The sequence below is a fragment of the Oncorhynchus gorbuscha genome, linkage group LG17 (assembly GCF_021184085.1).
Source record: "Oncorhynchus gorbuscha isolate QuinsamMale2020 ecotype Even-year linkage group LG17, OgorEven_v1.0, whole genome shotgun sequence".
In the NCBI taxonomy this organism is placed as follows: domain Eukaryota; kingdom Metazoa; phylum Chordata; class Actinopteri; order Salmoniformes; family Salmonidae; genus Oncorhynchus; species Oncorhynchus gorbuscha.
This window is the reverse complement of record NC_060189.1, coordinates 4,578,299-4,589,384: the sequence shown is the minus strand read 5'-3', so window position 1 is coordinate 4,589,384 and position 11,086 is coordinate 4,578,299. Positions and strand designations below refer to the sequence as shown.

General features: G+C 46.3%; 1 protein-coding gene across 1 annotated transcript in view; it reads left to right on the top strand.

The window, feature by feature from the left end:
• The window catches only part of LOC124002279 (son of sevenless homolog 2-like), a 98,665-nt gene that overhangs the window by 15,099 nt on the left and 72,480 nt on the right, over window positions 1-11,086 (top strand). Inside the window, exon 2 of the mRNA XM_046309652.1 lies at window positions 1,938-2,048. Within this exon, the coding sequence (XP_046165608.1) occupies window positions 1,938-2,048 (111 nt within the window). The remainder of the gene's footprint in view (window positions 1-1,937; window positions 2,049-11,086) is intronic.

Genomic DNA, 11,086 nt, shown 5'->3' with positions numbered 1-11,086 from the left:
ACCTAAACTCACACACACACCTAAACACACACACACACACACACACACACACACACACACACACACACACACACACACACACACACACACACACACACACACACACACACACACACACACACACACACACACACACACACACACCTAAACACACACACACACACCTAAACACACCTAAACACACCTAAACACACCTAAACACACCTAAACACACCTAAACACACCTAAACACACCTAAACACACCTAAACACACCTAAACACACCTAAACACACCTAAACACACACACACACACACACACACACACACACACACACCTAAACTCACACACACCTAAACTCACACCTAAACTCACACACACCTAAACTCACACACACCTAAACTCACACACACTCACACACACACCTAAACTCACACACACACCTAAACTCACACACACACCTAAACACACACACACCTAAACACACACACACCTAAACACACACACACCTAAACACACACACACCTAAACACACACACACCTAAACACACACACACACACACACACACACACACACACACCTAAACTCACACACACACCTCTAAACTCACACACACACGCACACACCTCTAAACTCACACACACACACCTCTAAGCACACACACCTCTAAACACACACACACACACCTCTAAGCACACACACCTCTAAACCCACACACACCTCTAAACTCACACACACACACCTCCGCCTGATGCTGCCATGCTGAGTCTCATCTCAGTGTGCAGAGACTTCGAGGTCTCACATAGAGAGATGTATATCATGATCCACACCCCTGTCCTTTATAACCAGTCAGAAACCTTCGGCCCAGTGACACAGTCCAACCTCTACCTCTATTCTGTCATAACTGATCCCTCTATTCTGTCATAACTGATCCTCTATTCTGTCATAACTGATCCCTCTATTTCTGTCATAACTGATCCCTCTACCTCATTCTGTCATAACTGGATCCCTTCACTTATTCTGTCATAACTGATCCTCTATTCTGTCATAACTGATCCTCTATTCTGTCATAACTGATCCCTCTATTCTGTCATAACTGATCCTCTACCTCTATTCTGTCATAACTGATCCTCTATTCTGTCATAACTGATCCTCTATTCTGTTATAACTGATCCTCTATTCTGTCATAACTGATCCTCTATTCTGTCATAACTGATCCCTCTACCTCTATTCTGTCATAACTGATCCCTCTATTCTGTCATGACTGATCCCTCTACCTTATTCTGTCACAACCTCTACTGATCCCTCTTCTGTCATAACTGATCCCTCTATTATCCTGTCATAACTGATCCCTCTATTCTGTCATAACTGATCCCTCCTATTCTGTCATGACTGATCCCTCTATTCTGTCATAACTGATCCCTCTACCTCTATTCTGTCATAACTGATCCCTCTACCTCTATTCTGTCATAACTGATCCCTCTATTCTGTCATAACTATCCCTCTATTCTGTCATAACTGAGTCCCTCTACCTCTATTCTGTCATAACTGATCCCTCTATTCTGTCATAACTGATCCCTCTATTCTGTCATAACTGATCATAACCTCTATTCTGTCATAACTGATCCCTCTATTCTGTCATAACTGATCCCTCTACCTCTATTCTGTCATAACTGATCCCTCTATTCTGTCATAACTGATCCCTCTATTCTGTCATACTGATCCCTCTACCTCTATTCTGTCATAACTCATCCCTCTATTCTGCTGCTAATCCCAAAGCCCTCTGCCCTATGAAGTCTTCATGTAAAAAAAAACATGTTTTTACCAAGCTGTCTGGCACATCTCTGCTAGAAGGCCTTCAGTTGATTGTATGCCTCTATGTACTACCCCCCCTCCCTCAGTAAGACATAGTAGTCAGCTTTTTTAAACTCTTCCGTTAACTGTCTTTCAACTCCAGGAGCAGGCGTTTGACCCATACGAGACCCTGTCTCAAGACATCCTGTCCAGGCAGTTCCACGAGCACTTCAGCAGCCTGATGGCCCGGCCTACTGTAGGACTATACTTCCAGGTAAGGATAGGTTTCACCTCACACACACATCTTGGATTGTATTCATCACTTTCTCAAGGTGGCGCTGGAGAACAAGGCTGACGTTTTTATTCCCAACCAATTGTTTTATTTTTTATTTTTTTTCGTTTCTTTTGCGTTGTTTGTAACTTTAAAAAAAAACTTATTTTGTACATAATGTTACCGCTACCGTCTCTTACGACCGAAAATAACTTCTGACATCAGGACTGTGATTACCACCACGGACTGGCAGAATCCTTTTTTTTCCTCTAACGAGCCCGACGTGAATTATATCCTGCTTTCTCGGGAACAGGCCACATCCCCGTTTCATTTGCGTGAAGAGAAGGTAGCGAAAAAGGGGCAAGTGGGCGGGTTGCCTTCTGAGAATTCGTAGGTGATAATAATAAACCCCCACTTCCTTCCAATTCTGCCAGCAAACGTGCAATCTTTGGAAAATAAAATCGATGACCTACGCGGAAGATTCAACTGTCAACGGGACATTCAAAACTGTAACATCTTATGCTTCACGGAGTCGTGGCTGAACGAAGACATTATCAACATACAGCTAGCTGGCTGTTATACACTGTACCGGCAGGATAGAACAGCAGCAGTGTCTGGTAAGACAAGGGCGGTGGACTATGTATTTTGTTTAATAACAGCTGGTGCTTGATATCTAAGGAAGTCTGGAGGTTTTGCCCGAGGTAGAATATCTCATGATAAGTCAGACCACACTATCTACCTAGAGAGTTTTCATCTGTATTTTTCGTAGCTGTTTACATACCACCACAGACTGAGGCTGGCACTAAGACAGCCCTGAATGAGCTGTATTCTGTCATAAGCAAACAGGAAACTGCTCACCCAGAGGCGGCGTCCTAGTGGCCGGGACTTTAATGCAGGGAAACATAAACTGTCTTACCAAGTTTCTACCAGCATGTTAAATGTGCAACCAGATGGAAAAAAAACTATATACCACCTTTATTCCGCACACAGATGTGTACAGAGCTCTCCAGAAGCTGGAGACTCATATCTCCTTCACTAGCTTTAAGCACCAGCTGTCCGAGCAGCTCACAGATCACTGCACCCGTACATATTAGATATGACACATTTATCAGTGCATTAAGCATTGAAACATGATGTTACCGATTTGTAACCTTATTTGTTGTTGTTTACTGGACGTTACATATTGATGATTACTTTTGGAGTACTTAGCATAGTAATCTAGAGCCACTACCGGTTCCATGTGCTGGACACGCCCCTGGTAACCTCACAGGAAGTGATCCGGTGTATGCAATAGGTGTCCTACCCATCGGGTGGGCACCAGTGGTGTGAGCCCAAAAGCCTGGCAGCTGTTTATCAGGTTTGCCCTGTTCAGAGGACTGGTGTGGTATCAGGTTTGCCCTGTTCAGAGGACTGGTGTGGTATCAGGTTTGCCCTGTTCAGAGGACTGGTGTGGTATCAGGTTTGCCCTGTTCAGAGGACTGGTGTGGTATCAGGTTTGCCCTGTTCAGAGGACTGTGTGGTATCAGGTTTGCCCTGTTCAGAGGACTGGTGTGGTAGAAGGTGTAGAGCCCACTGAGGAGGTCTTCTACTTTCTGAAACATCACGTTGAACCGGATGGCAATCAGAAAGGTCCAGTTCAAGGCGGTGTGCCATACAGGGGATGTCGATGATGTCGGGCCCTGTTTCCCTTCACCGGACCGACCACACCATTCTTGGCTACAGTCATCACAGCAGCTCCATCTGTACCAGAGCGACCAACATGCTCCCCCACTCATTAAAACACTCCTCCACGATGGCACTGATGGTGTTGGTTATGTGCCACGCCTGCCTTCTCCACCGACTTGATGCCAGTAAACTTGACTTTCCATCTTGCCCCTTGTGACAGAATCTGAGATAAACTAACTAACTCCTCTTTCACTGAACTGTCTGTGGAGCCATCTGCCATCTGTCATGATGGAGAGATGTGATGTTTTCAGATTATCTTCGATGTTGTTTCTCTCCACCTCTGAAATATGGTGCATAAACTCTTCGGCCTGTTTCTCATTTCTATATGTTGAGCCCACAGCTATTCCTTGTTTTTATTTCTCTCCCTCTCTCTCTCTCCCTCTCCCTGTCTCTGTCTCTCTGTTCTGTCTCTCTTCTGTCTCTCTCTCTGTCTCTCTCTCTGTCTCTCTCTCTGTCTGTCTCTCTGTCTGTCTGTCTGTCTGTCTGTCTGTCTGTCTGTCTGTCTGTCTGTCTGTCTGTCTTCGTTCGTCTGTTGTCTGTCCTGTCTGTCTTCTGGTTGTTGTTTCTCTCCCTCTCTCTCTCTCCCTCTCCTCTCTGTCTCTGTCTCTCTATCTCTGTCTCTCTCTGTCTCTCCTCTGTCTCTGTCTCTCTCTCTGTCTGTCTCTCTGTCTCTCTCTGTCTATCTCTCTCTCTCTCTCTCTCTCTCATCCAAACTGCAAAAAAATCAAACATTTCAAATTAATTTAATAATTTAATATACAATCATGTTTATCCAATATAGCTGGCAGTTGATTGGGCTAAATTAGCCTTCTACCCTTTTGTTTACTTAAGGATCAACACTATAAGGCTGGTGATGTCACAATGCTTTTTAAAATGTAAACAGAATCTGAGACAAACATTCCAAATAGAATGTTCCAGAGCCATAGGAAAGCATGAAGATCCATGTCAGCATCAGTAGGCCCATCATGTTATGGTATTTATACAGTATTTTGAGGTGAACTGAAACTTATCAAGAGATGAGAAATAACCTCCAATACAGGACCACGTCTGCTCAATAGACTTGAAAAAACTAGCTACAAAAGTACTCGTCTAGCTACAAGACTAACCAACATTTTCACTTACTCACACTTCCACTCCAAGTCAGAAAGTGGTCTCGCCTTTCTGCTAAGGGCATGTACAGTCCTAAATAGTATCATCATCATCTCCGTGCTGGGTCTGCTCTGACGTTGCTGTTAGCGCCGTCGCAGAGGGTGTCAGAGGAGAGTCTCCGGTTGAGTTCGGGACACATAGACACGCAGGCAACGTGACACTTGCTGTGGTCATGGTCACGAATGTTCTCCAGCTTCATCGTTTTTATTTCCGATGACAAATGAGTCGTTTCAGGGTTTTTATCTTTAGCATACTGGCGACACACATAACTACTCATCACCACAGCCTCAGCATCATACTGTAGCCAGCCTCTTTGAAACACCTTTATCTCCAAACCTCCATTTCTCATAAAACATTTTTTTTTTTTTTTTTTACGACCTCCTTTTCGTCTGTGGGGTTTTTGTTTCCAAAGTCGGCTTACTTCCAGGTAAATGTCGCCACATAACAGCTATTTTAAGGAACGGTAGCTAGCAGCAGACCCGTGGCAAGTGACGATGAGGAGTAGCTGATGTCCCGTATGGTAAACCGTGCCGCGAAACTAGGAGCATGAGACGGTCTGTGGCTGGCAGACATGAGTTATTTCCTCCGAGCCATCATGCCAGATATTTTATTACATTACTATTCTGGTAAACATTTACCCACCAGTGTGGCGGATAGCCTTCTGAAAATCAACTGTTAATTTGGCGCCAAACAGTGGTACGCCTGATCACCAACAACGCAAACAGCCTATAGTGAGGAGGTCAGATACCTGGCCATTTGGTTCTCATCGCATGGTGAGCAGGTTGACAACCTGGTCCACATCAAACAAACTAACATGGTGATCAAGACAAAAAACCTATTCCCTCAGGAGATGAAAAGATTTGGCATGGGTCCTCAGAACCTCAAAGGTTTTACAAACCATCGAGCCTGACAGGTTGCATCACTTCCTGGACTGGCAACTGCTTGACTCTGACCGGGTGTGACTCACTAAACTGAAGCTGGACACTGGTTCAGAGGAGCTGATCACTTCAAACTGAAGCTGGACACTGTTGTTCAGAGGAGCTATCAACACAGCTGACAAACTTCAAACTGAACACTGTTGTTCAGAGGAGCTAGCCAACAACACAGCTGACATCACTCAAACTGAAGCTGGACACTGTTGTTCAGAGAGCTAGCCAACAACACAGTGACACAATCACTTCAAACTGAAGCTGGACACTGTTGTTCAGAGGAGCTTGAACACAGCTGACACAATCACTTCAAACTGAAGCTGGAAAGACTGTCTAGCCAACAACACAGCTGACACGATCACTTCAAACTGAAGCTGGAAAGACTGTTGTTCAGAGGAGCTAGCCAACAACACAGCTGACACAATCACTTCAAACTGAAGCTGGAAAGACTGTTGTTCAGAGGAGCTAGCCAACACAGCTGACACAATCACTTCAAACTGAAGCTGGAAAGACTGTTGTTCAGAGGAGCTAGCCAACAACACAGCTGACACAATCACTTCAAACTGAAGCTGGAAAGACTGTTGTTCAGAGGAGCTCCAACAACACAGCTGACACGATCACTTCAAACTGGAGCTGGAAAGACTGTTGTTCAGAGGAGCTAGCCAACAACACAGCTGACACGATCACTTCAAACTGGAGCTGGAAAGACTGTTGTTCAGAGGAGCTAGCCAACAACACAGCTGACACGATCACTCCTGGAGCTGGAAAGACTGTTGTTCAGAGGAGCTCAGCCAACAACACAGCTGACACGATCACTTCAAACTAAAGCTGGAAAGACTGTTGTTCAGAGGAGCTAGCCAACAACACAGCTGACACGATCACTTCAAACTGAAGCTGGACACTGTTGTTCAGAGGAGCTAGCCAACAACACAGCTGACACGATCACTTCAAACTGGAGCTGGAAAGACTGTTGTTCAGAGAGCTAGCCAACAACACAGCTGACACAATCACTTCAAACTGAAGCTGGACACTGTTGTTCAGAGGAGCTAGCCAACAACACAGCTGACACAATCACTTCAAACTGGAGCTGGACACTGTTGTTCAGAGGAGCTAGCCAACAACACAGCTGACACAATCACTTCAAACTGAAGCTGGAAAGACTGTTGTTCAGAGGAGCTAGTCAACAACACAGCTGACACGATCACTTCAAACTGAAGCTGGAAAGACTGTTGTTCAGAGGAGCTAGCCAACAACACAGCTGACACGATCACTTCAAACTGAAGCTGGAAAGACTGTTGTTCAGAGGAGCTAGCCAACAACACAGCTGACACGATCACTTCAAACTGAAGCTGGAAAGACTGTTGTTCAGAGGAGCTAGCCAACAACACAGCTGACACAATCACTTCAAACTGAAGCTGGAAAGACTGTTGTTCAGAGGAGCTAGCCAACAACACAGCTGACACGATCACTTCAAACTGAAGCTGGAAAGACTGTTGTTCAGAGGAGCTAGCCAACAACACAGCTGACACGATCACTTCAAACTAAAGCTGGAAAGACTGTTGTTCAGAGGAGCTAGCCAACAACACAGCTGACACGATCACTTCAAACTGAAGCTGGACACTGTTGTTCAGAGGAGCTAGCCAACAACACAGCTGACACGATCACTTCAAACTGGAGCTGGAAAGACTGTTGTTCAGAGGAGCTAGCCAACAACACAGCTGACACAATCACTTCAAACTGAAGCTGGACACTGTTGTTCAGAGGAGCTAGCCAACAACACAGCTGACACAATCACTTCAAACTGGAGCTGGACACTGTTGTTCAGAGGAGCTAGCCAACAACACAGCTGACACAATCACTTCAAACTGAAGCTGGAAAGACTGTTGTTCAGAGGAGCTAGCCAACAACACAGCTGACACGATCACTTCAAACTGGAGCTGGAAAGACTGTTGTTCAGAGGAGCTAGCCAACAACACAGCTGACACGATCACTTCAAACTGAAGCTGGAAAGACTGTTGTTCAGAGGAGCTAGCCAACAACACAGCTGACACGATCACTTCAAACTGAAGCTGGAAAGACTGTTGTTCAGAGGAGCTAGCCAACAACACAGCTGACACGATCACTTCAAACTGGAGCTGGACACTGTTGTTCAGAGGAGCTAGCCAACAACACAGCTGACACGATCACTTCAAACTGAAGCTGGAAAGACTGTTGTTCAGAGGAGCTAGCCAACAACACAGCTGACACGATCACTTCAAACTGAAGCTGGAAAGACTGTTGTTCAGAGGAGCTAGCCAACAACACAGCTGACACAATCACTTCAAACTGAAGCTGGAAAGACTGTTGTTCAGAGGAGCTAGCCAACAACACAGCTGACACGATCACTTCAAACTGAAGCTGGACACTGTTGTTCAGAGGAGCTAGCCAACAACACAGCTGACACGATCACTTCAAACTGGAGCTGGAAAGACTGTTGTTCAGAGGAGCTAGCCAACAACACAGCTGACACAATCACTTCAAACTGGAGCTGGACACTGTTGTTCAGAGGAGCTTGCCAACAACACAGCTGACACAATCACTTCAAACTGAAGCTGGAAAGACTGTTGTTCAGAGGAGCTAGCCAACAACACAGCTGACACGATCACTTCAAACTGGAGCTGGAAAGACTGTTGTTCAGAGGAGCTAGCCAACAACACAGCTGACACGATCACTTCAAACTGAAGCTGGAAAGACTTTTGTTCAGAGGAGCTAGCCAACAACACAGCTGACACGATCACTTCAAACTGAAGCTGGAAAGACTGTTGTTCAGAGGAGCTAGCCAACAACACAGCTGACACGATCACTTCAAACTGAAGCTGGAAAGACTGTTGTTCAGAGGAGCTAGCCAACAACACAGCTGACACGATCACTTCAAACTGAAGCTGGAAAGACTGTTGTTCAGAGGAGCTAGCCAACAACACAGCTGACACGATCACTTCAAACTGAAGCTGGACACTGTTGTTCAGAGGAGCTAGCCAACAACACAGCTGACACGATCACTTCAAACTGAAGCTGGAAAGACTGTTGTTCAGAGGAGATGGCCAACAACACAGCTGACACGATCACTTCAAACTGAAGCTGGAAAGACTGTTCAGAGGAGCTAGCCAACAACACAGCTGACACAATCACTTCAAACTGAAGCTGGAAAGACTGTTGTTCAGAGGAGCTAGCCAACAACACAGCTGACACAATCACTTCAAACTGAAGCTGGAAAGACTGTTGTTCAGAGGAGCTAGCCAACAACACAGCTGACACGATCACTTCAAACTGAAGCTGGAAAGACTGTTGTTCAGAGGAGCTTTTTTTGTTTGTTGTATCTGTCCATCAAAATTATGCCAGATGATGATTCATGATTTCGACTGGCTGAGAAACGCTGCCTGTCTGTCTGTCTCTGTCTGTCTCATCCCGACTCCCAACACGCTCATTACTATGGGACAGTTGGAGATCGAATTCGAATATTGAAACAATGTTGCAAATGTCGGCGAGACAGACAGCAAGGTTTATACAAATCACTGCTGTTGAAAACTAAATGTCTAAAAGATGTGAGATAATGTCTAGATGCTTTTTATAGTAGCGACGAGTTTATAAATTGCCTGGCTGGGCTGATGAGACAGTGGATTGCGCAGTCAGATGGAACAGAGTAAATAGGCATTTTAATGTCATAGATTTAGCCGGCGCTAACTTGTGGAATAGACACCGGCTGGAATGTGGTTTTAACCAATCAGCATTCAGGATTAGTTCCATCAGTTGTATAATGACACATAAACACCAGTTGCTCTCAGGACTGATTGCTGAGAGGTGCTGTTTATTTAGAAGCCTATCAGAGAGTGTATCTTCAGTGGTCGCTCACTCTCTCGCTCGCTCTTTCTCTCTCTTTCTCGCTCGCTCGCTCTCTCTCTCTCTCGCTCGCTCTTTCACTCTCTCGCTCACTCTCTCTCGCTCTCTCTCTCTCTCTCTCTCGCGCTCTCGTTTTCTACTTTCTACTTTTAGTATTCTCCCATCATCTCACTCACTCCCCCCTTCTCTCCATGTCTCCTCTCCTCTTCCTCCTCCTCTCCCTTCCTCCCCTGCCTCTCTGTCAGAGAGATGTGTCTGTGGAGCACTCAGCCACTGCACTCTGCAGCGTCTGGTATTGTGGCTAAATTACATGGCCTTTTAAAAATAGCCCAGGCCCTGCAGAGTCCCTAATGGCACCCTATTCACTATATAGGGCCCTGGGCTCTGGTCTAAAAGTAGTGCGCTACATATGGGATGCGTACAGTCTCTCTTGGAGGAGAGGGGGGAGAGAGAGGGAGGGAATGAGGGAGAGCAGTGGGAAGGGTGGAGGGAGAGGGGTGGGAAGGGTGGAGGGAGAGGGAGGGAATGAGGGAGAGCAGTGGGAAGGGTGGAGGGAGAGGGAAGGAGGGAGAGGGGTGGGAAGGGTGGAGGGAGAGGGAGGGAGGGAGGGAAGGAGGGAGAGGGGTGGGAAGGGGGAGGGAGAGAGAGGAGGAGGAGGGAGGGAAGGAGATGGGGGGGGTAGAGGGGAAGGAGAGAGGTGGGAGGGAGAGGAAGGAGAGAGAGAGAGGGGGGGGAGGGAGAGGGGGAGGAGGGTGAGAGAGGGGTGGGAGGGAAGGAGAGGGGGAGGGAGGGGGATGGGTGGGAGGGTAGCTGGAAGGAGAAGAGGAGAGAGAGAGAGAGGGAGGGAGGAGATAGGACGGAGGGATCAAAGAGGAGAGGGGGGCCTCTCTCTACCTCTGATCTGAAAGGGTACATGCTGTGTGTGTGATTCCCATGGTGATGTTTCATTGTATTGGTCATTTTTATTTTAATGGACTAGGGGTGATGTTCGGGTAAAACTGAGAGAGGGTTACATTGTTGCAATAGTTCTTGTTTTGTCATTTGACAGTGTTTGGAGCTCCACTCGAATATCTCTGTGTGTTTACAGAACTCACTATCTCTCCACAGACACAGACAGACAGACAGACAGACAGACAGACAGACAGACAGACAGACAGACAGACAGACAGACAGACAGACAGACAGACAGACAGACAGACAGACAGACAGACAGACAGACAGACAGACAGACAGACAGACAGACAGACAGACAGACAGACAGACAGACAGACAGACAGACAGACAGACAGACAGACAGACAGACAGACAGACAGACAGACAGACAGACAGACAGACAGACAGACAGACAACTCACTATCTCTC